The 26,518-nt window shown below is 41.4% G+C and overlaps 1 protein-coding gene across 1 annotated transcript in view; it reads left to right on the forward strand.

Moving 5' to 3' along the window:
* Nucleotides 1–5,301: 5,301 nt before the first annotated feature.
* Nucleotides 5,302–26,518, forward strand: part of LOC119417727 (agrin) — a gene marked incomplete in the record, with an annotated part of 254,818 nt that continues 233,601 nt past the window's right edge. Inside the window, 2 exon segments of the mRNA XM_037684999.1 lie at nucleotides 5,302–5,775; nucleotides 10,870–10,908. Coding sequence (XP_037540927.1) covers nucleotides 5,610–5,775; nucleotides 10,870–10,908 — 205 coding nt within the window.

The following is a 26,518-nucleotide window of genomic DNA, read 5'->3' on the forward strand; positions in this document are numbered from 1 at the left end:
GAAATGTTGGTTAATTTTTGTGTGTAGCACCTTTTTTGACAACTGGATGGCAGTGTAAGACTTTGAACCAAAGGATGGAAAGTGAGGGAGCGAGCAGCGTGTCTCTTTAAGAAAAATGGGAGGAAGGCCTCTTGACATGACATGTTATCTCTCCTTCCTTTATTTTGTTCTCAAAATGGCGGACACTCTGTGTGGTGTGAGTTCTTTAGCATAGCATTTTTCACACAAAGCTTTTAATAGAAAAATAGTAAACAAGTTCTCAGCATCTTTTTTTTTTAGAGAAAAACAACTTTTTACCTGAAGGCACGGTTTCAACTGTGAATTTTGGAGCTTCGACAAGACAGAGGTTTTTTTCCCCCCCGAGGTCGGCCTGTTAGCTTGTAGCTTAGCTTCTCAGCTTGGCTGCTTTTAACGATCCACAAACGCTATTTTGGACGGTTAAACCAGATTTCAAAGAAAAAAGAGAAAGGGAGGGGCCAGTTAAGAGCACCGGAGTTGAGCTTTTGTCATCCAGTGTCTTCAGTAGAAAGAGAGAGACACATGAAGAAACAATAATAGTCGAAAAATGAAAATGAGGTTGATAATTTTCATTTATTATGCTATTAATTGATTTATTGTTTATCGCGACAGGCCTAAGCAAAATGGCATTCGGTTAACTATTTTGGAACTGGAGCAGTCATGAACAGTCGAGTGGGCCAGTGGACAGGCTTTAGTGCACGTAATTACCAAATCTGTTCTAAATTTTACCAGACTTTGTTCTTTTCATCAACATCATTAAAACACTCATTCTCAATGGACAGCAGGAAAGAAAGATCTCCAGCGCCATTAGTAAAAGCAACCGCTTCACTTTTGATAGCTCCTGCTCCTTGAAAAATGTGCTGAATCCCACTCTAATGGGGTGTTGGTGTATTCATCGGCAGAAATGGGTTTTTTTGTCACACACCCTAATGTACAAAGCTTTTGTTAATGCATTTAGCAATAAAAACTTTGTATGCTGTTTTTCTCCTACATACTATTTGATAAAATACTCATCTTAGAAACTATTTATTTCATGAGCCAAAATAGGGCTGATAGTTCTGGCTGTTAGTTAGTTATGGAAAATGGAATTATACCCTGACAGACAAAAACCTATAATGTCATGAAAACACGTTTTAGAGAAACTCTTCATTTTATCTGTTCTGAACCACAATATTCTGTTTTTGATACAAATTCATCCACTGAGTGCTTAATCACTTTTACTCTTTTTATTCTTTGCAATTTACTTTCTCTGAAACGGTGTCAAACCTAAAAAAAAAAAAGGTTGCAAATTTGCTTTTCACTTCCATTATTAGTGCCTGCAGGAAATGTTCTGCAGACGATGGTTACTGAGAGAGGATAGCTTTGAATCAGCTGTTAAAACTCTCCTGAACATGTCAGGTATGAAGAATTTATACCTGTTCATGCTTTCCATATTAGATCCTACAGAGATACTGGGAGAACATTATGTATGAGTTGACCTTCAGTTTGTGCAGCTAAAACATTAGGTATGTGTAAAATATAAGGCAGTGATGCAAAAAGAAAAAAATGAATCCATCTTGTTTTGATCCTAGTAAGTAAATCTCAGTGATAACAGTTTCTTCTCATTTTTCTCTTCATCTGATAAACTTTTGTGGGAAATGTTGTCATCCTGCAGAGGCGGCGACTGTTTACTTTGAGCTCAATTTGACGAACGCCGGCCAGCCAGACAGACAGGAATGTGTGCAGCCATCTGCTTACAGACACTCACCTTGATTGAAGCATAACTACCGATCAGTTATTGAACATGACAAATTTCTCACCCTGTGCACAAAGAGCGATGCACTGACACAAACGTGAGCCTGTGCGCACTCGGATCACTCCTGCCAGATCATTAAAACAAGAAAGCAGCTCCATTGGCTCCTTAATGGAAATTGCTATTTCAAAGCGTGTGGAGAGAGATGTTAACCTTCTGCTGTACTTGTGGCATTAAAAATGGATCAAAGCATATGAGCTTTGATGTCAATGGAAGATTTTATTTGGGTCGGAGCAGCAGGGGAAGGAGCAAGGATGACTCTTTAGCACACTCTGCTGGGGAAAGATGGCATCCCGTTCATACTTTAGGATTATTTGTTCAGCCTTCTCTGTTTTTGCTTAATGCATCTTCTGCACCTTGAATCTGTACTGAGGACACGGTGATAAAGACACAGCAACAGATAAGACAGATGAAAGAGAAGCTGCAAAATGAGAAAGCAGCTGTTTTCTTGTTTTCTTGTCAGCGAGTCCATCAATCAGGTCTTGTTGTGCAATATGAGAGTTGCTGTGAACTGTCTGGAGTATCAAGTAGGAAAAGAGGTGAGAAGGCGGAGGCACTTCTGGATGTGTGGGTGATGGGGGGGGGGGGGGGCGAACTTTCGACCCCCAGCAGGCACTCTGAAAGCCCCCTCGTGTTGGTGTCCCCCACTGGGCTCAGCTTGGGCCTGGGAATGAATACGCTGTTCAAAGAGATAAATGACTTCGGGTGGAAGCAACGTCACCTTCCTCTTGGAGTCTTTTTTAAATATTGTATTTAAATGTCTCCAAGTTAAATAAGTTTGTAGGCTGCAAACAAATAGAGGCTTACGACAGGAACAGTCGTGTGTTTGCCATGAAAAGACAATGGTATCGGCGTTCGTGCAGCTCCTCCACGGATGGGATGCAGCCACTGTTTGCATCAGAGTTACTGTTTATGTGGATGAGCAGCCCAGTTGGGGGAGGAGTGAATGAAAAATATAGAGACTCAGATACAAAGAGTAAAAAACATAAATAATTGATGAAAGATACCGCCTTGCATCTGCTGCCTGCTGCCACTGAGTTTCTTCAAAGTAGACACATTAAATGCAGGGTCTTGCTAAAACATCGTCAAACCTCCCGTCTCCTGCGACCACATCATCACATTATAAACCCCCCCCCCCACAAAACCGGAATGCTTTTGAAATGATCTTCTGTGTAATAAATGCTAATATTTTAGCGTGACATCATGAAACAGGTCTGTCAGGTCTTTATTATTTGCCATGTTATTGATGGCACATGTATTCATGTGGGAAGAAAAGATTCCTATTTCTTGTGTGATGAAGCCAAAATAAAAGCTCCAAAGGTTAATTAGTGGAGTTTCTCAGGCTTTTTGTGCATATGGGTCCCAAACAAGTGGGTTAGGGCTATTTGGAGTCTCAATACATGATTGACTTTAATGTATTTGCCCCCCTCCCATTGGCAAGCCCTTTTTTTTTTCACAGTTTGCCTCATTAAAATCTTTGTGGAAAGTCTCCAGCTCTTGGAGAAGAGACTTTCTTTTGATTAGGCTGCAAACAAATGGAGGAGGTGTTTGACATCTTCCAAGTCTGTGGTCCTCTTTTGTTGTGCTGTTGGATTGTTGCCCCCCCCCCCCCCCCCGCCTCCCCACTTGGACAAGACTGGAGCACTACTCCTGAAAGCTTTATTCCCACTTGTTTTCATTTATTTATTTATTTTTTTCTTATTTCCTCACTCAACTCCAACCCCTCCTCCCGTACGCCTTTGTTAAAGACGGCCCCTCATCCCCCCCCCCCCCACCCCCGTCTCTCCCTCTCCGGTGTACTGTCTCTCCTGCTCTCTCGATATGCGCTCATCTGTTTGGCTGGCTGAGGCTGAGAGACGAAGTGCTCTGGAGGAGACTGGGAACCAGAGACACGCCGCTGCAGTTTTCCCCAATAGAAGAAAGAACTACAGAGAAAAACAAGGGGGGGACACCGGAGTGTCAGAATCTGCTTTTTTCCTTTGCAAACCCTCATCCTCCCTCTCATTTACTTGCCGTCTGTCTCGGTCTGTCCATTGACTTCTCTCATTGACTCCCTTCTTCAGCTGGCTGAGTGCGCTGACTCTGGGACCGCTACCTGCTGCCTGGGGATTTGGAGCGCTACGAAGACCTTCTGCCTAATTTGTTGCTTTCAGAACCAGTGAAAGGAAATTTCACACGTAGAAGAACCAGGAACTTAAATCTTTGTGACCGGGACACCGGGGGGGCACCTCTGGACGAAGACATCCAACTCCATAAGGGATTAAATGCTGGAGGGTTGAGCTGGAAAGAAAAAAAGGACAAGTTTATTTTTCACAACAACCTGAAACAAAATTGTTAAATTTTAATTTTTTTAGTCAACCCTTGGAACGTTTTTCCTCATTATTCGGTTTGACTTTATTTTATTTTGCCTGCTGCTGACAAAACCCCAGCAAATCTTTGCCTCAAGCACCTTTGTTAATTTTTGATCATCTTCTGTTTCTTGCCCTTTTCTTTCATTGGGTTTTTTACTCTTTCTGTCTCATCCGTGGCTGCGAACGGGAGAAGGCAGCTGTGGATTGACAGGTCGAGTGTGGCTCGCGATTGTTTGCTTCTCTAACTTTTCCCCCTCTCCTCCACTTCGTTTGACCTGCTTTTGGCCCCGGCAAATCATTGAGGTCAGAGCCGAGGGGTGCAGCTGTGCCCCCCCCTCCATGAGACCTGCTTGAAATGAAAGAGCATTGGAGCGTAGAGGGGTGACAAACACAGAAGGAACAAGAAACAAACCAACTCCTTGCTCCTTGAAGCATTCGTGGAGGGATTCACTTTCCGTCCCTATCAGTAAAAAGCGTCTCCGGTTGCAATGTCAGGTTCTGAGGGGCTTTGTGTGTCATGGACTATATCATAAACTAAAGAAGACATTCCTTTGGATACAAAGAGCTGTGGTCACTTCGAAGCAGAGCATTAAGTTTTTACCAATGGGAGCCACAGCCATTCTGAACTTGCAAAGCCATCATCTTATCGAGAAATACGTTTGACACATGCTTTTTAGGGAGCACAAGACCATTTCTTGGTCTGAAAGGCTTTTGACAAGTACAGAAAGGGGAGCTGGTTGGAGTTGCCATCCCTTGACCTCTTTTATGATCGACTAATTGCCCATCGGGGTCATTAAAAGGAAAAGAGCGGATTCTTTGAGCGGATTTATTGTGAACCTGCTGTGGACATTTTTCCATGTGGATATCCAAAACACCCACATCCTAACGCACACATTTCTAGCTTTTATATATCCAACGTACATACATGCCAAAAGCACTATAACACAGTTTGTCAAACACATTATCACCACCCACTTAAATCCACACACATCTGTGCTGTAAGCATACATGAACTCAACGCACACACACATACGTGCACACTAAATTCTCATTAGTTTGTCTTTTTCCCAGCGAGCACAGAGGAATGGAGGTCGTCTGGACAGGTGGGGGGCTGTAGGAGTCTCACATCCAAATCCCCCCTGTCTGCCCTTTCCCCAAATGGATGTTATTATCTGTAAACATGTGCCACTTGCGAAGCGTTGAAAGCTTTCTGCTGCGATTCTCAGAGAGAACCAGTCACCGGGTCCCCGTCACGGTGCCCGGCTGGAGCCACAACTGAAACACTCATCCATTACTCATCTTTTCTGCGTTTTGTTTTCATTATCCACACCGTTAGCCCTCACCCCACCGCCATCATTTTTTCCAACGGGTCTCTGGGCACCCCTCGGCGCACTCCTCGTCCCATCGTCTCCTCCACCCTGGAGGGGCGGGGGTCCCTGGAGTGGAGCATGAGCGGGTGCCACTACCCCTCGCCACCAGTGCCGGAGCGGGACCGCAGGTACCAGCACAAAGTGTCGCTGGTAGTGCGCTACTTCATGATCCCCTGCAACATCTGTCTGATCCTGCTGGCCACGTCTACGCTGGGCTTCGCCGTCCTGCTGTTCCTCAACAACTGTACGTTTTCCTCAACTGTAACTCCTTGCACGTGCACTTTCAGATCACTTTAACTGCTCTCTGTCTAGTAAAAGACACCTCGCCATAAAGCTAAATAGACTTGTGATGCCTTTTCCACAGAGTTTGTTTGGAAGAAACATCTTTTCTTGGCGCACATGAGTCTGCATTAAACATGGCATATCAAACATCTCATTGCCGCTTTATCTGTCCTTGAAGTGGGGACATGAGGACATTTAAACCCCCCTTCCATGACTCTGGGTAAGCAGAGTTCTAAGACGGCGTATCTTCTCTCTAAAGCCTTGGCATTTACTTTGAACTGCACGATGTATTTCATGGCGATTAAAAGCCTTAAGTGGTTCAAAAAGTTATCTTTCGGTTTGGAAAAGCCCAATCCCTCCTGTCATCTCTCCTTAATACAAAATAAAATAAAAAAATACACTCCCCAGCATAAATTAAAGTGCAGTAGCTCATTAGTTACTAGTAGAAGTTTTGATAGTAGCTCATGTGTTAAGAGTTCTCAATAGAGTTAATTTAGTGAGTTTATTCTTTATTCCAATAAACTTATGTACAAGACTTAATGTCAAATTATAGTTTCTGTTTAAAAATACTTTTTAGTGTATTAACCGACACTGTCTCTGTGAATACGTAATACCCTGTCATAACACACTGCAAGCAATGCTTTAAAGTTGGCGTTTGTCTGTTCTAAAAGCTGCAAAAGCCGACAGGTGTTTTCACAAACACACGAGCAATCTTTTTAAACATCACTAACCAATTCCAAATTCTTTGGCACACTTCTAGTTCCTCACTGTAAGAGAGTCTGTCTGGCAATGCCTTCCAGTTCAAACTGTGTTAAAGGTTAAATCTTCTTAACTCTGTGGCCCATTACTTATGCAAGTCTCTGCCTCATAATCACTTGCAGATTATAATAGGTAACTGAATTTGCCCCATTAGAGTCATTCTAATGAAGGCTGAAGTCTTTGCTGCCATTTCGTGGGAACCAATCTTTGCTCGTTTTCTCCTCTGATCGTTTTGATGTTTCACAAGACCGAGTGCTCTGATGGAATATAACGTTTTGCCTTTGTCAAAGGCGCCTAAGATCATGTTTCCCTGTCTTATTTTTTAGCCCTTCTAACTTCTGGTTGCAGGTTACTGGAGAGAAAATAAGCCATTTATTAACTGTGCTTTGTTACCGAATCAATCTGAGACAGACAGGTTTTATTAGAGTTAATACAGACTTGGTTAAAGCTGTCTCTCTGCTCTGGTGAAGTGAAAAACTAATGCGTTGGAGAAATTGATGAGCTGAATCCTGCCAGGAGCCCTTTGCCGTGTGGCCACAAGGACAGCTGGATACTGACTGTGCTGGTGGAGATGCATGCGTGTGTGTTAGTGGGAGGGGTGTTAGAAGACCTCCAAATTACAAATTTTGTTGTCAACATATGGGATGAGGCATGTCCATACGTACGCACACAGTTTGCCCCCCCCCCCCCCACCTCTAAATTCTGTTTGCCTGCCAATGAAGCCTGCTACACGGACGCACGCTCACTTCATCATTCTGCGCAGCGATACATCAGCCACAGCAAAGGGGAAGGTGCCACACATGCAAAGATAAATACACACACACACCCCTTTCTGCACGTGGGTAAATGTCACAGCCAGACATTTATTGATTTGCCAAAGATATAGGGTGAATGATGGCCGTGTTGTGACATTCACACAGAACCGGGAACTTATGCAGGCTTTGCCAGGTGTAAAGGAAGATGGAAGTGGCTGATATGTTTATGGAAAGACCTTATCTCGTCCTTTCGTTATGGAAATGTGAAGAAATCGTTTAGCTTCGCCTAGCGTCTTGGCTCACTTTGAACTCCACCTTCTCTTCAGGCTCCTTCTGATTCACCTTGCACGACACTGTGGCTCCGTTTGTTTGTGCATATTTAGACATGCTTACAAAAGTGAGAGAAGGAAGTGGGAAACCTTCCAATGCTCCTTTTATGTTCTCCCTCTCCATCCACCTGATGCCATTTTCTTTTCCCCCCATAGTTTTATGTGTGTTCTTGACTCTCCCCCTAGATGAAAATCAGTTCCCGTCATGACTGAATGCGAAGCAGCTTCAGCAGACAATTCATTATTCACCTCTAGCACCAACCTTGCCTCTCCTCTCCCCTCTCCTCATTTATTTTTTCCTCTTCCACACAGACTACTTTCTCCCCCGAAGCCCCGGCTGTTGACAAGCAATTTTAAGCTAGCCTAAATTTAAAACTCAGCTGTATCTCGGGGTGCCGATGGGTATCGCAGAAGTCCTGGGGAAGGCTCCGGCGCAGAGGTTGATGGGAGGGGGGGCCCCTGCGAAATAGTGTTATGGCGGAGTAGCTGATGTGATGTCTTGTATCTTCCTCATTATCCCTCACAGTGTAGAGGCAGCGGGGAGATGTCTGGGTGGTAGCTCAGCTTTTTCTCAATGTGTGTGTTTGTTCAGTGCAGGCAGCTTTGACAACTCACCCGGGCTTTGCTTAGTGAGTCACACAGCCGGGTGGACTGCTAGAGAGCAGATGGTGGTTCACTTGTGTCATGCTTGGTACTCAAGTAACCCGGTATGCTATGACCAGTGTACTGTATCGTAATAGGCTTTGATGAATGCATCATGCTTATAAAAAGTATCCATTTGGAAAAATACACTGCAAATGACATCAGTGCACATATATTTTCTTGCACATTAAAACTCGTGATGCCGCCATGATTTACCACATTCAAAGTGTCTACAGATGTGATTATTGTGTGAACACGTATGAAGCATTCACACTATTGAGATCCATTTTTCTTCCATACGTTTTTCGACATCTGTCTAGTTCCACAATTTTTGTGTTATTGCAACAAATCATTTATCACAAATGTTCAGCTCTTTCAGGACAATCCTGCTATGATTTTTGCTATCGGCACAACTTTAACTTTTTGAAACATTTAGCCTTTTCTGCCATTTTTTTGTCTCATAGAAAATGAATTGAGCTCATTTTACATCCTTCAGATCTTTAGATCTGTTTACAACCTTTTACTGCTTCAGCTTCTTTCAGCTTCCTTGTACACATTTAAACTTTTTCAGCTACTTTCAGCTGTTTTTCAGCTGTTTTGTGCTTGTTTCAGATTCTTTTTGCTAACTACATTATTTTTGTGCTTCTTCGAACTTCTTTCTGTTAATTTCAGCTTGTTTTGTTCCTTTCAGCTGATTTAGGCACGTTTCAGCTTTTTCTGCTATTTTAGCTACTATCTGCTAATTTTAGCCTTTTCAGCTAATTCCACATTTTTTGCACCCATTTCAAGTTTTGTCAGCCTAATTTGGCAAAAAATGTGCTCTCGCCACTTCCTTCTGGTAATTTCAGCTTCTTTCTGCTTTCTTTAGCTACTTTCAGCTGTTTAATGCAAATTCCAGTCTTTTTTAAAGATATTATGCACGTTTTGTACTCATTTCTGCTTCTTTCAGCCTAATTACGAAAATGTGTTATTTCAGCTTTCTGCTTATTTAAGCTTGTTTTACCTTTTTAGCATTTTTAGCTAATTTCAGCAGTTTTCAGATAAATTTGATTTTCTTGTGGTAATTTCAGCTACTTTCAGCCCAATTAACTTCTTTCTGATCATTTCAGCTTAATATGCTCCTTTCTGCTTTTTTTTTTTTTGGCTTGTTTCAGCCTTTTCTACTATTTCAGTTACTATTTCCCTCTTTTACACTAATTTTTAGCTTTTTCAGCTAATTCCACAATTTTGGAGCTCCTTTCATCTCCTTCCTCTTCCTTCTGGTAGTTTAAGCTTCTTTCTGCCTTTTCAGCTTCTTTTCAACTATTTTCTGTTCATTTCAAAGTTTGGTGCTAATTTCTGACTATTTAAACCTAATTCAGCAAATATGTGTTCTTTCTGCTTTCTTCTGCTATCTTAGGATTGTTCTTGTTCTTCAGCTACATTTCAACATGTTTTTTTTAAGTTTTTTTTTTAAAGCTAATTTCAACCGTTTTTCAGCAATTTTTTTTCTGCAATAAGCATTCACACTGCATTTTCGCAGGAAAAGCAATATCTCTAGTTTCACTTTTTCCTCTGTGCACTGCTAAAATCATTAGCTGTCTAATCAGTTATACCATCCACAGAATATTAACAAACTGCAATTTCAATGTGCCATTATTTATTGAAGAACTTATTTTCTGGTTGCAGCCTCCCAAATGGGAACATTGGCTGCTCATTATCAGAAATTACATATTTTTGTTATTCAGATTGCTTGAGAATATGCCCAAGGCTCTGGGAAAAAGCTCGTTCTCTTCTGTAATGTTGCCTATGTTGGCCTTATAATTAAAAAATATCACTTTTGATGTATTGCCGTGAAAACATTTGTTGCCCTTTTTATGTTTTTACTCGGTTTTGCTGTCGGCAGCAGTAATTTTATTTCCATTCCCTGCTAGGTAAAAATAAAACAACCCACTCTATTTTTATACGTAATGTGGCCAAGGTGTTGAAGCTGCAGAACTCTCAGGTTACGAGCGTTATTTAGGCATTGGAAACCACAGGTCTTGTTTTTTAGTTCCCACGCCTTGAAAAGCTTTATGTCATTGTCTGCTGGCTGTGGACCAGCAGAGTAACATGATGTAATGTGATGCATTAGGGAGGAAAAGATTCTGATTTATTCCACATGTCTGCAGGTGGGTGGAGGCAGGGACCCAGCGTGTATTCCCCAATGCACTTCATGTCGTCACTATTGTTGACATTTTGCTCTTACCTTACACTTTTAACTTAAAATCAAACCGCTCTGTTCTCCATTTCCCTCGTGCTCTTGTAACGTCAGAAGTCATGGTGCGGAACGATTAGAGTTTCGAAGCCACGGCTGACAACACGATGATGATACTGATATTGCTGGAACACGCTCCTGTCTGATTAGCTCAGCTCGGTCCCTGCAGGGCCTGGTCACTCGCTTCAAATGTGTGGGATACAGAAAGCCCACAGAAAGAGCTCTCTCTCTCTCTGTCCTTTTTTTTGTATAAATTCAACGACTGCTTTTGTTTGGTTGAAGTTTAAATAAATTTCCTCAAACTAAACAGTTTCCTTTTCTCTTATCTCTTTCAGACAAACCGCCTCACTTCACTCCGGCCCAGCCTCCTGATGGTAAGCCCTCCGAGGTTTCGTTCTGCTCACCTTCACTGGTCTTTGGGTTTCTGGGCTTTACCTCCGAATAATGACCACAGACAGCGGATCTGCGCCTTTGAAGTGGGCAGCCGTATATGTGCTTTGCCAGATTTAGCAGCTCTGCTCTCCGTTGCTGCACTGTTGGTATGGCAGGCACATGGCCAGGTCTGCTCAGGGCCTTTGATGTACGAAGGATCTTTTGATGACTTGATTTGATCAGCTCCGCGCAGCTAGTTGGACTGATGTTCAGTATCTGTTACCGCAGCAGCATTCACATCTTTCTGATAGGGTCTAATGGGATAACACACCACCCTTATCGGTGTGTATTCAACGTTACTGTAGGCTGCGTGAGGTTTGCAGGCCAAGGGCATGCCGCAGCACCATTACCTCACCTTGTTAACCGTATTTTCTTGCTCCAGCCAACACTTCTACAGCTTCGCTATAGGTGCTATGATGTTTCAGTTTTGTTCAAGGTCAGAAACTTGGGCTGTTAATTAAAAAAAAAAAAAAAAGTCTATTTCCAAAACTGTAGAGCATGGAAAAGTTTAATTGGAGGAAAACAGCTGTTTTTCAAGCTGCTATCATGCATATTTATCAGCGCTAACACAGTGAGACGGTGTTTGATCGTTACTTCTTTTTTTTATTCTGCTACGCTGACTGGATTGCCAGGGATGGCCTCCTACTAGTTTGGAAGGTGTTGCGTCATCCGGCACGTGTGCAGGAAACAAAGCTAGAGGTGCGGAGAGAGATCACATGTGGAGAAAATGTTTCTAATGATCATAAACCCACTGATGCAGGGGACAAAAGACCACAGTGTGAGCTTGCTGAATCTGTTTCTGATAATTGCCCAATCGCTCATTTTATGGCTTGTTTGGAAAGACAGTTTTTGAAGGATGTCACCTTAAAACGAATCGGATTAGAGATTGTTAATGATGAATGTATTTGTCAGGCCGGGGACAATGGATTGTTCGCTGTCGATGTGAAATGATTGTGGCGTTTGGATTCAACAGATACTCATGCTTGATTGGAGCGTTTCCCCCCCGTTATTTCACCTCAACACCTGAGGAACATTTTAGGATGTCTGACTCATCATAAGACACTTGAGATTCAATTGCAGCCAGCACAGTCTGCAGCATTTGTTTATTTTTGTTACAATGACAAATCCAATTGCCTTGATAAATGATTGTATTCTAAATAGAGCACCTATTGGTCTGTTTTTGAAGTAAATGTAGCCTTAAAATGTGGTAGTCCACTTGAAAAGTGGAAACGGTATTCAGACAGCAAAGCATCCCGTTTCTGTTTTCCATTGAATTTTCTCCTACAAAAGAAATGAGGCCCTGCTTATTGATTGAGCCACTCATTTCCCGTGTATTAAAGTTTTTCGCTGGCTGAAGGGCACAGTTTGTTTCTGCACTAGTCAACCGTTTAAAAGCTGCTCCTAGCCCTTAATTACATTTCCAATAGTTCTGTGGGCTTTCCACCAGCAGCCTATGCTGTTTTAATATGCCAATGAAAATAAAAAGCAAAGTCTCCAATCAGTTGGGGTAAAGCCTGCCCCGTGGGACCTGGTTTCTCTGGGTCATTTAACGCTGAAGAGATTAGTACGACAATTAGAGTTGGCCCACATATGGCAGCAGGCCACTTTTTTTGGAGACGTATGGTTTTAGTAGTACAGTAGTCGAGCAGTTGTTTAGAAGATGCTTCAGACAAGCAGAGTGCTAATAAAGCTTTGCCTTTCCCAAATCTGTGTCAAAGAGCGCTGGGCTCGTTCTACTGAACTTGTCCTCAGAGCCAAGGACGCTCCACTCCCGAGTACTTAATTACACAAAATCACAGACAAAATACCAAGGAGCATGAATTTTTAACCAGCCTGGTTTGTCTCCGATATTCTGTTGATGAGGAGTCCTTATTAGTGTAGGGGGAGATTCTGCAGAAAGTAAGGAAATTTGTTCTACAAAACAAACAAAAAAAAATCTAGAGCCATGTTTAGAAAATAGGCGGTTTTGGAACAGCGCAAGTAACGCTCTTAGATATGTTTGGTGTGTGCCACCCACAAATAAGTGACAAACCCTCCCCAGTGAACGGTCTATAATCACCAGTCAAAAAAGTAACAAAAGTCCTAAAGCAGCCTTTAATTAGGTGCTTTCTTTGAAAGCTCAAAGGAGCAGTTGCTTAGCTCAGCCCACAGTCATTATTGCCTGTCGTCTCCTGATAATAAAACAGTTGTTGCGTGTTTGGCCAAAGCTGGAAAGCTCATAGAATTTGCAGCTTGAGGGATTAATATTGGACTTTGGAAACAGGGGATGGCTGAGAGAAATGCTTGATGAATGAGTCTTTGGCCTCAAGCTGTTAGCTTCCGGATTTTAACAAAAAAAACAGAAAATACTTAGCCGCTGGTCAAGGACGGGGTGCAGGAATGAGGCCATGACGACCATCAGTCTCAAGTTAATGTGAGGCTGAAGACACGTTGTTGATTTAAGCCAAAAATAGTTGTAATTGAACCGAATAGATTTACTTCTTGACCTCTGTGTCAAAGTCTCCATTTTAAAAGAAAAATCACTGGAGATGGCTCCCTGGAGTTATGTCCTTCATTTCATCCAATTTCAGCTGGAGGTGGATGACTAAACAAAGGCCAATCAAGATTCAATACAGGCCGGAGACTCAAAGGAAAGAAAGTGTAATGGAAGAGTCGAGCCTGAGATAGTTCAGGGGTCTCTGGTGGCTGCTGCTGTCTTCAGCACCACTTGCCCAGCAAGAGCCCATTTACAGGGAAGCTTTCAATTTCACATTTGTCACTGTCAGTTCTCTGCAGAGGATGCTTCTCACTGACAGTCAAAATAAACTCCAGGACTGAAATGTGATTTGATCTGAGATGCTGGGACGCCTTTAAAAAAGTGCCAGCGGGGCTCACTTACACTTTTAAAAACATTCCCCACAACTGACTCCTATTCACCTTTGGGAGAATACAGAAAGCCAAGTGCTCCACTCCCGTTATCCCCCCACAGATTGGTGGAGAACATGCACACTAAATCCCCCCGTAATTTATTCTGCCAGCGCCTTTCCCTGTGTTTTTGACAGTAAGCCCGACTCAAAAAGAGCCAGAGCCAGAATTAATTATGACTCCTTAGCCTATCTTAATTAAATCTTTTCACATCATAGATTTCACACAACAGAGTCAAATCTTCTGGCTTATCTCTCAGCTGGGGTGGGGGTAGCAGTTTGTGAGTGTTTCACATCAAGATATCAAAAGTATGCCTGGGAAGTTGCCTGTCAAGGATTATGAGTTGGTGTTTTTATGTCCGGTTTTTAACAGAGAACAGCCCATTAGCCCATTTTAGTGAGGACTGCTGGGAAACTGGAGCAGCCTTGACTTTATCAAGAGAAAGTTTATTGCCCTTTTAAAACACACAGAGCTTTTTTAAAGTGCACATCTGAACTTTGTCTGTCCTGACTAAGGTCAGCGGACTCGGAACATGCGGATATGAGCGCCTGGAAGTTTTTATTCACAAAGACGAAACAAACCTAAGAATGCCGTGACCAAACTTGAATTTGACTGTCAATTTATAATCTGGGTGTCCAAAAGCTTCTTTAAAAAGTCTTCAGTTGATCCAAAATGCTGCTGCCAGAGTTTTAACTGGAGTTAGTTGGAGAGATCATATCTCTCCAGTTTGAGCTTCTCTCCATTGGCTCCCTGTCAAATCCATTATTTAATTCAAAATCTTACTTCTAACCTACAAAGCCCTCAACAACCTAGCTCCATCTTATATTAGAGATCTTATTGTTCCATATTTTCCTAACAGAGCACTTCGCTGTCAGTCTGCAGGCTTACTTACGATTCCTAGAGTTTACCAAAGCAGAATGGGAGGATAAGTGGCCATCTGCTTCGATCAGCTGGGATTGAGAGGACAGGAAGGAGAAACAGACACAGAATGACGGGTCCAGATTGGAGGCGAGCAGGTCCCTCACTAGGAGGAAAGACAAAAAGAAAAAAAAAAACAACAACACATGTTAAGATAGAAATAATTACAAATACAAACTATTCATTTGTATTCATTTGCGTCTACATTCGCATTCATTTGATGAGATTAGGCCGCTTTGTAAGCCTATAGCATCATAGCTAAGGGAGAGGTCAATCCGATCATAACAATAGGATTTATCAAAAGCAAAGACTTGAGCCCAGTCTTAAAACTGGACAATGTGTCAGCCTCACGGACAGAAACTGGAAGTTGGTTCTACAAGAGAGGAGCCTGATAACTGAAAGATCTTCCTCTCAATTGACATCGACTTTAAATGACTAGCATGGAGCCAAGCAAGGTAAATAAAATGTCTCACATCTGAATTTAAAAGGTAAACCTGCTCAACATGAACAATGAGCTCTTGTTATTACAGACTCTTACTTTTAGCTTATTTTGCAGTCAAAGGAGTCGCCTTCTTCTGTCCATTTGAAATCGTGCAAGTTTAAAACTTGTTTGCACTGGCTTGACTTTTCAGACCCGGAGGCTACGTCCATCCTTCAAACTGAGTTTCCATTCAGGTTCGCCTCACCCCACCTGAGCTCACCCAGTATTGATCTGTCAGGATCGCTTCGAAGCATCTGTCCAAAGAGAAAAACAGTGTTTGCCAGTGAGGAGAAAACCAAGTGGGTCAGAGCTGTAAAGAGCAGAACTATTTGCTTTTCATCCCATGACAGCGAGTACTTGTTTATGTAGTTAACAGTGCAGTTTTCCTTTGATATGGCCTGCAGCTCAGAGATGAACCGGACTCATTGATAACGCAGGTGATTCAGAGATCTTGTACGGATCAGTGGCTTTTTTTATTGGAGACGCACAGGATTCTGAGCTGTCTGGCTGAAGTCTGTCGGTGTTTCTGTCTGTCGAGTCTCATGTTGTTGGAATTTTTAATCGGGAAGTGACAAATTTTGCTTTAAATGAACCTTTTAAATATCTGACTGTCTAAAAGTTACTCCTTTAACTTGAACATCGTTCAGAAATTAACTTTCTGTGAAGTCACTAGTTTATTTATTTTTTTACATAAATTCCTCTAAATTGGTTTTAAATTGCATTTCTCAGAATGCTGCAGGAACTTAAAGCTAAACTAACGTGGATGTTTTAGCCTAACTAACATTTTCTGCTGTTTCATCGACGTAAAAACTGTGTTTTTGATGAGAAAGATTTATGGACTACGTCGAGCCTCGCTACATCGTCCCCAGTCGGAGATATTTTTGCGACGTAGCCTTACCCGAGTTACAAGCCGTCATTTCCGACGTCATTGAGAAGCTAATAGCTGATGGCACTTGGGTGAGTTTTACCACAGACATTTAGATGTCGTGTTAGCCCCGTTAGCATGATTAGTCTTACGGCACAATAGATAAAAACTTTGAACTTAAAAAGGCTGTCCTTCATGCACAGGAGTGCAGAGGATCCCACACTGCAGCTATAGGAACCTGGAACAAGCCTCCACAAGTGAGACAGCATCGCAGGTGACTAATGCTAATAAATAACCTTTAACACTTTTCATTTAATATAAATTACAATTTTTGTAGCAAATAAGCCTAAATAAGAGGGCTATGTTCTGACAAAGGAAAGTATATAAAATATCAATATTGGTTATCAGCCAAATAAGTTTTAACATATCGGATATCAGCCAAAGATCCAATATTGTTCATCTCTAAAACAAAAGCAAATATCTGTAACTTTGACGCATGCAATGTCACAGTAACAGTGGCTGAACAGTTAAACAAGCTTTAACTAGTCAGCCTGTTTTAGATTTTTAAGGTGGATAGCAATTAGGTTTAACAATAAAATATAAAGAACTGACATTAATAAGAATATTAATTGCTTTTATTGTTCGTAAACAAAGGATTAGTAATAAAGGTCACTTTCTGTGTTTAATCAGACTGCCAAGGCTTCCAAGTGGTGGGGAATCAGGGTTTGAGATTTTTTTTGTCACGTTCAGAGTTGCCTTCAGGGAGGCTGCAGTAGCTCGGTGGTTGTTGCTGTGGTCCGGTCATCCTGAGGCTGCATGTTCGAGCCCTGGCGTTAAACAATTGCATTGCCAAATCTGTCCTGGGAGCTTGCTTGTTGTGGTGACCCCTGTTCAAGGTAGCAGCCGAAACATTTTAATGGTTTTATTCCCAGAATTGCTGCCCCCTAGTGGCAAGCATATTATTACAGCATCGTTGAATTTTTGCTTCTCGCCTGATTTATTCGTTACAAAACACAGAAAAAAAAAATCAGTTAAATTGAATTAGTGCAGTTAGAGACCAAACATTAAGCTTAACTAGTAAATAAAATGTATCAAAAAAATCTAGAGGATTGTCATCAGCAGCATTATAAAAAAAAAAACATGGACTGCGTGAACTCATGCAGACTAATTAATAGACTCAAACTACTTCTTGAAGCTCCCATCACTCAGCATGGCAATGCAGAGGGATGCAGAAAGCCCACCTCTCCTCAGAGCGCTTTGTCATATATTGGAAGTAATTAGCACGGAGAACTGCTTAATGTCACTTTAAACGAGCTCACTATGTTCTTTGCATGTTGATGGTGCTACTATTCAGCATCAGTGAAAGGCGGTGTTTTTCATTAACACAGCAGCAAGTTATTTCCAATCAGCGCACAGACGTGACTTCGCTTTGAGCTGTGATGGGCAGGCTGTAATTTAATTGTTGGGCTGGCGTTGTCAGAAAATAACCAAAATGGGAAGCGTAACCAATGTGACCAATTTCACTGTCAGGTTGTTAATTAGGGGAAAATAAGTGGCTCGCTGTGTCAACACGTTTCTTTAACAATATTTCGCCGTGATAACCCGCTGCTGGCTGAGTTCTGCAGTCGATGTTTTCTTTATTAAAGGCTGCGAGTCAAATGGGGATTTCGCTCAACGTTGACAGTATCTGCACTGTTCACTTCAGATACTGTTGCGTCTTCTTTGCAGAGTTATAACGGCTGCTGTGAGAGTCAGACGTCTGCAGTTCAGTGATCTTTCCTGTCAACACACACACGCACATGCTTTGCTCACTGAACATTTCACCCCTCGCTTCTTGTTTTTCTTCGCTCAGCCAGAAACATTGTTTACTGATTGCAGTTGAACCTCAGGATGTGTGTACAAGCCCGCTTACACACACACACACACACACACACACACACACACATTAAAGGAACCCTAACATTCGATTTCACAGTTTGTGTCGAGTTTTATCCAAGGCTGGTGTGTGTGTGATGTGTTTTCTTGCATGTTGAGTTTTAGAAAACTTTGTATGTGTGGTCCTTGGAGCCTCATGGGCATGAATGGTAGGAAACCATCCATTCTGAACCTCAACATGACCCTGACTCTCTCAACTGCATGCTGAGACACACTCCTACAAACACGCACACGCACATGCACATGCACATGCACATGCAAGCAATGAAAGTTTTATAAGTGCCTGATTTGGATGACCTCATAGTGTCGTCCCCCCCCCACACACACAACTTTAAAATGGTGTTGTTTGTTTTGCTTCCATAACAGCACATTTATTAGAGGTTGTCATGGTAACCCCACATCCAGCTACTTGTGGACCAATCCGTGCCATTCTTGTAAACCGTCTATTCATAATTTACAGTTTGTGTGGAAATCTCACCCCACTGTGTTAGCGGTTGTCGTCATGCCTTTGGTTCCTCAAACTGGAAGCCTGACGTCAAGCAGAATCTGTTTGAGTGTGTGCGTGTGTCTATGAATATGTGTTTCGCTCCACTGGACACAATTACAACACAGTGACACATGGAGCAGCAGCATGTCAGTGACACCATTTACGCACTGCTAGTTTATTTTTACAATACAGAGCCGTCCCCGCTCAGAGAGTTGTTCTTTGGTTTGTGTGTGTTTCTGTACAGTGTGCTGAACGTGCCCTCTCACTGTGCTTTAATAAGATTTATGATGGCAGCGAGTGAGACAGAGTGCAAAAGATATTGAGACAGAGAAATAAAAGAAAATAGAGTCTAAGTCCGTGTTATTAGAATGTTTCTGTTCTGGCCTTTCTCTCACTAAAAGGAATATTTATACACTGAAGCAGGCACAGCAGAGGGTAATGACACACTACTACTGTGTTTCTCCTTTTGACAAGCAGCATATACTTTTTTATATGTATTTATACATGAAAGTGGTAGAAATACAGATTTAGGATTGCAGGATTGACAGCCTCGGGTCAGTGTTTCACTTTTGTGTGCACATAGAGGAGGCTAAGCCCTTACTATTATGGATGAGACGAGTATAGGACAAAATAAGACATATTGTTAACACATCACAGTAAAACAGAACATCTGACTTAATATTAACATATTGTAGTCTCACACCGTTTAAAGTAAATGTCAAAGGTTTCTTTACTCTAAAGATTTTCTTGCGTATGCTTAGTAGATTTTTCGATCAACCAGAAATGAGGGGGAAAATGCACAATGTCTACTATGTTATTGAGAGAACAATCTGAAAACTGACAAAAATCTGAATCAGAATGGAGACAAGACTGGAACCTGGAAGTTGAAGTAGCAATAGACAAGCGCCCTCTACTGGCTGGCTGCAGTACAGCTTTTAAGTTTTCTTTCTTCATGTAAAGAAATGGGATATTTTCCTGACTAAAATAAACTAGACAGCACGGTGGCTCAGTTGGTAGAGCTGTTGCCTCTCAGCGAGAAGGTCGCTGATTCAAATCCTGACATTGGACCTTTCAGGGTGGAGTTTGCATGTTCTCTCCGTGCATGTATGGGTTTTCTTCGGGTACTCTGGTTTTCCCCCACAGACCAAAAACATGCATGTTAGGCTGATTGGTAACTCTAAATTGTCTCTAGGTGTGAGTGAGCGAGTGAATGGCTGTTTGTCTCATTTGTCTCTGTGTCCCTGTGATGGACTGGAAGCCTGTCCAGTAAAGCCTGTCGCGATAAACGATAAATCAGTTCATCACATGATGAATGAAAATGATCAACCTCATTTTCATTTACCGGCTTTATCGTTTCTTCATGTCTCTCTTGTTCTACTGAAGACACTGGATGACAAAAGGCTCAACTCCGGTGTTTTTCACTGAACCCTCCCTTTCTCTTTTTTCTTTAAAATCTGTTTTAATGATCCAAAATCGCGTTTTTGGATCGTTAAAAGCAGCTAAGCAGAGAAGCTAAGCTACGAGCTAAGCTAACAGGCTGACCTCAGGAATAAACCTCCGTCTTGTCGAGCTGCAAAATTCACGGTTGAAACCCGTGCCTTCGGCTAAAAAGTTGTTTTTCTCTGCAAAAAGAAGCTGAGAACTTGTTTACAGATTTTTTTAATTAAAAGCTTTATATGAAAAATGCTATGCTAAAGAGCTCAAACCACCGAGCGTCTGCCATGTCACCATGTCAGCCCATGTCACGTCAAGAGGCCTCCCTCCCATTTTTCTTAAAGAGACACGCTGCTCAAGTATCCATCCTTTGGTTCAAACAGTCTTATACTGCCATCAGCTGGTCAAAAAAGGCACTACACTCCAAACAAATCAACATTTCTTCAAAAATTTGACTATTGTTAAATTTCAAACAATATTATCGTTTATCGCAATAATTTCTGAGACGATTAATCGGCCAGCAACATTTGTTATCGTGACAGTCCTACGTCCAGTGTGTACCCCACCTCTCACACAGTGACTGCTGGATTTGGGCACCAGTGACCCCACGTGGCCTGAAAAAGAAGAAGTGGGTAAAGATAATGGATGCATAAAATGAACTAAAAGCACTTCAGGGATTTTTTAAATCAGGTGTTGATTTTTTTTTCCCACTTAGCTCTTATCTTGCCATGAAGAAATTCCTTGGTAATTTAAAATTCACGGAGGTCTTTTTGGCTGGAGATCTCAACATTGATTGGTGTAAGTCGACCCCCCTCTGTGACAAATTCAAGGAATGTTGCTTGACTTTTAATCTTACCCAATTTATCAATTCTCCCACTAGATTAAATAAAAACCGTCCTGAAAATTCCTCCATCTTAGACCTGTTTCTAACTAATATGCCTCACAAATTCCCTGGTACAGGTGTATTTGCTGATCTTTTGAGTGATCATTGTGTGACAGCTGCTTTGAGAGATATTAAACTTCCACCTTCTAAGCCCAGATTAATTCAAAAAAGGGATTTGAAACGTTTTTGTGAACAGTCATTCCTCTGGGATCTGTCTCACTTTGACTGGCATCGTATTCTGTTAACTGATGACGTGAACTCTGCTTGGAACTATTTCCATATTAATTTAATTTATTTCCTGAACATACATGCTCCTTTTCGTCAGTTCAGAATAAAGGGACGAGACAGCCCCTGGATTACTCCAGAGCTAGCTGACCTCCTGCACAGGAGAGATCATCTTTGGGCTGCAGCGAGAAAATCTGGCTCAGATACTGATTGGTTGAGTTTTCGACAGATGAGGAATAAATGCACAACTGCTGTTAAAGCAGCAAAACGCAACTATTTCTTATCTCAGACCTCCAAAAATCTAAATGACCCTAACAGATTCTGGAAAACCATCAAATCTCTCTCAGGCACCCCCCAATCATCTGACCTCCCATCACAACTTCTCATTAACTCTGTTCCTTTGTCAAATAAGCACGAGATCCTGAACTGTTTCAACAAACATTTTGTTGCTTCTAGTTCTTTATTTGACACAGTTACTAATGGAAGATCAGCCACTTCACTTAATAACCAAACTTCTACAAATCAAATCCCTCCTACAAGTCAATCCTCAGTTAATCACAGCTTCTCTTTTTCTCCATTCTCAGTCAGTGAGGTCAATAAACTGTTAAAAGATCTTGACCCTAAAAAATCTGCAGGTCCAGATGAACTTCCACCTTATTTCTTAAGGCTGGCCGCTCATATCATCACAGTCCCTGTGACCCACATCTTCAATCTCTCCATAAGACAAAACTCCATCCCAGACACTTGGAAAACAGCCTTTGTTCTTCCTTTGCTGAAGGGAGGAGACCCCACCTCACTGAACAACTATCGACCAATCTCTAAACTCTGCATTTTAGCCAAGGTTCTAGAAAAACTGATAAACTCTCAAATCAAAAATTACCTGGACTCATTTAACATCTTACCTCCACATCAATCTGGTTTCAGGAAACAACACAGCACAACCACTGCTTCACTGAAGGTTCTTAATGATGTTGTTGAAGCACTGGATGCTAAAGATTATTGTGCTGCACTTTTCTTAGACCTGTCTAAAGCTTTTGACACTGTGGATCAGAACATCTTGTGTCATAAACTCTCAGAAATCGGTTTCTCAGAACACACTATTGGTTGGTTCTCTAACTATCTTTCAGACCGGAGGCAATGTGTTCAACATAATGGTATATCCTCCAGTTATTTAACAGTCAACAATGGCGTACCACAAGGCTCAGTCTTAGGACCCACCCTCTTTACAATCTACATACATAATGTAGGTAAAAACATCCCTAATGCATCCATACATTTCTATGCTGACGACACAGTTGTTTATTGTCGAGCTAAAACTGTTGCTAAGGCTTTCCAGCTTTTGAAATCTGCATTCAACATCATCCAGATTGATTTGTTTCGCCTCAAACTTGTCCTAAATGCCGACAAAACCAAAGGGATGCTTTTTTCAAATAGGAAGTTGGTCCCAGCAGTTCTTCCTCCGATTTTATCCTCAAATGGTGTCCCCATTGAGTTTGTTGATTCCTATAAATATTTGGGTATCTTGGTCGACTCACATCTCTCTTTTAAGCTCCATGTGGAAAACTTGGTAAAGAAACTGAAAGTTAAACTGGGTTTCTTTTTCAGAAACAGATCCTGTCTAACCCTGAATGCTAGAAAACGCCTTGTATCTGTGACTTTCCTTCCCTCAATTGATTATGGTGACATTATTTACATGAACACTCCTACAAGAACCCTGCAGATGTTGGATGCTGTCTATCATGGTGCACTAAGATTCATAACTGGCTGTGATTATCGTACCCACCACTGCACACTGTACTCACTGGTTAACTGGACATCATTAACTTCACGCAGACTCTCTCACTGGTATATTTTCATCTTTAAATAACTTCTTGGTCTGTTGCCTTCATACATCTCCTCCTACATGTCTCTGCGTGAGTGCAGCTACAGCGTGCGCTCTCAGGACATTATTACCTGCAGTGTTCCCTCAATGAGGACTGAACTAGGCAAAAGGGCCTTCTCCTACTCCGCTCCAGTTTCCTGGAACATCTTACAAAAAGATTTGAAGCTCTCGACCTTGACCTCTCTAAGTGTCTTTAAGAATCTGTTGGACACCTGGACACCAATGCTGACATGTTCCTGTTTTTAGTTTTCTACATTTGTCTTGGAATCTAGCTGTTTTTTGTTTTGTTACCTTTTCCTTTTAGCAATCCTATTTGTTAAAAAAAAAAAAAAAACTAGTATGCTTTTTTATAACTGTTTTGTTGTTGCTGTTGTCCATTGTTGTCATCTTTCTTTGTTGAAATCAGGTCTCTCTTGTAAATGAGTCCTCGAGGCTCAATGGGATTTACCTGTATAAATAAAGGTTGATTGATCTTGCAGCTGTTTGTTCAAATATGCCTTTTTAAAACATGTTTAGTTTTGATCAGTTATTTGGGGCTTTAAAAACACTTCCTGTTACACTGTGATCGACAGCCTGTTAGCAAGTTGAAAAGCTTGTGTGGGCGGGACTTTTGTATTTCTTATGCACATTCTAGGGGTCTATATAAACAACATGGCAGAGCCAAATGGACATTTTGGCTTCAGTTCTGGAAAGTGGATGTTAATGGAGTCACTTTGTCCATCCTTATTCATATCGATGCTCTGAACATTACAAGAATTGGAAATTGGATTCAGCTTAGAAACTGCAATCAGTGCATCTCTACAGACTTAATTTCCTTAAATTGTTTAGCTCAAGGTTTAGTTTACCTATCTTATTTAAAATATAATAAATCTGTTTTAATGTTAATTGTGCTGTAAAGTTGTTTTGGAATTGCATGCTGTCCACAGATCCAAACATACAGTCTGCAGAACCAATACTGAATTATTCCAGACTGTGCTGAAAATTGCCTCTCCGTCTGTTTGTCACGAGCTGAATGCTGCTTTGTGCACCGCTGGCGACATCAGGGGAGTTAATTCCCCCTAACGCCTGCATTGTTTGTATTTTTTGTTTACCTTCTGTCCATTTAGCTCATCATTACATTACCTTGCCATCATTTATTTTTTTTTTACTTACACCACAGGGATTGTGTGCACAAAGGAGAACAAATAAAGAATTCATTTAGTATTCAGTCTACCTCACACGTCCACCTGCCTGCTCATCTCCATAATGAGTGTGAGAAAAAAATAAAGGAGACAATAGAAATGTAAAGAACCGATGGCGATTTGAGCAATTTAGCAGTTGCACTTGTTTTGTGAAAGGTTACTTTTTGTGTTTACTGATAGTGGGTAAGTGTGAGCCTCAATGTTTGTGTGCAGCTCAGTAACTCCTGTTATTGGAATTCATTTTAAAGTATGAAACTGTCAAGTTTTAGCAGTCGCACAATGCAATGAGCACACAAGCAGAAAATCTTGTGGGAAAAAAAAAAACAAAACTTGAAAAAACGAAAAGGTTTTCTATAATAAGCCACCAGCAGGCTGGTGTGTGCCGCCGTCTTTGCTCAGCACTCATTGAGCTGAGCTTGTTTTTTCATCGGGAGTTTCATGCACCCCAGCACACTGTGTAACTCCATAATTAGTGGTTGGTGTCACAGAAGTCAAATGCTGTGTGTGCGTGTGTGTCTGTGTGTGTGTGAGGCAGTTAGTGTGAACTGTTGGAAGCTAAGGATGCTGCTTTATTTACTGGAAACGGTTGTTTGGACCAACCTCTCTTTAGGTCAGGGTTTGAGGTTGCAGCACAATTTTTCTCAAATGTTTTTCCTTTTTACAGTTAAAAAAACAGGATGTTTCCAAAAGGTTATACACACTTTATTTTAAATTGGCTTTTTTTTTGTAGCTGGTGCTTTTAACCAGACAGGAGTGTTGTAAATACACAAGGCTAGTTGTTGATGGGAAATAGAAAATTTGGCTTTTTATGAGGTTCGCCTGCGCTACAAACGTATAGTTTGGACTAGAGGTGCACTGATACGGAACACCAAAATGCTCAAAATTTATTAAATAAATAAAACATTATGAAATAAAAAAAAACATTTTTATTATTTTATTTCATAATTGTGTTTTTTATGATGGCTTATTTCATAATTCCACTTTTCAGCAGAATGACTTCGGCTGTCAATCAACGTCAGTGGGTTGGACCTGCACGCCCACTGGCTGATCCTTCACGTCCATTAGTTTTCCTGAATACCTGCACATTGGTGCAGCTTGTGTTAATCTTGTTCAATTCAAAGAACTAAAACAGCAAGTCCTCCCATGCACGCTCTCGTGCGCTCTCCCGAACGTGCTCCCGCGGCGCCGATCGATTTAGATATTTCAGGAAAACTAATGGATGTGGAGGATCAGCCAGTGGGCATGCAGGTCCAACCCACTGATGTTGACTGACAGCCGAAGTCATTCTGCTGTAAAGTGGCATTCTGAAATAAACAAGCAGTTATGAAAAACACAATTATGAAATAAAATAATAAAAAAAAAAAAAAAAAATCATAATAATGAGCTTAGATACTTATTATATAATGCTTTATTTATTTATTTTATTTTGAGCATTTTGGTGTTCCATAGCTATGAGGTAGTGGCTCTGAAATATAAATGAAGTTTAGACAAATGTTGTTAAAACTACAAAAAAAAAAAAAAAAAATCTGTAAAAGTCGATCGCCGATCTCCCAAAATTAAGGAAACGGGCCGATTTATCGGTGCACCCCTAGTTTGGACGGATCTGCCTTTGCTTCTGCACAGTTTGCTTTCCAACAGTTAACTTCCAGTGACTTCCAAGATTTTATTGTTTAATTACTTGACAAATTACACCGCCGTGCACGCTGTATCCAATAACCACAGAGCTTTAAATGTAACATGAATTGCAGACACATGAATGAAGTCGCCATGTGCTGCACACATGTGGAACGTCTCTGCAGAGGGAGCTTGCACTTGTAGGAAACACGGCTTCTAGTGTGAGTCCCTCCACACGTGACATGTATTAGCTGTGACATTTCCCACTGGTGTTGGACAGCTCTGATCTCCAACAGCTGCCTCGTGTCACTACACTGCAACTTGATCTTATTACAGTAACCAATCAGCCTTTCCACATACAAGTACATAAGAAGGGATGGTATTATACTCATTAACTAATTTATCTGATTTTTTTTTTAAATAGAACTTAGTTTAAACTTCATCAATATGCTTCAGGCAACTCAAGGACACAGAAGCTGAAACTTCTCTGGGCTTCAGTTCTCATGCGTCTGCAGCGGTGACAACCGCAGCCGGAGGCGACTTTCTTTAGATGACGTGCCAGTCGGCCCAATTTTAGCTAACGTGATCTGCCTTGAGAGACTTCTTTTTCTAATTTGGCACAAACTCTGTCCTCAGGATGGTCTGATTAGAATCGGTTTGGCCCGAGTTCACAAAATCAAGTTCTGAAAATGACAGAGTTTTTGCAAAAAGTAATATTTTATAACTGGAAAATTAAAGATCCA

The sequence above is a fragment of the Nematolebias whitei genome, chromosome 11, assembly GCF_014905685.2.
Source record: "Nematolebias whitei isolate Nwh7 chromosome 11, NemWhi1, whole genome shotgun sequence".
NCBI lineage: Eukaryota > Metazoa > Chordata > Actinopteri > Cyprinodontiformes > Rivulidae > Nematolebias > Nematolebias whitei.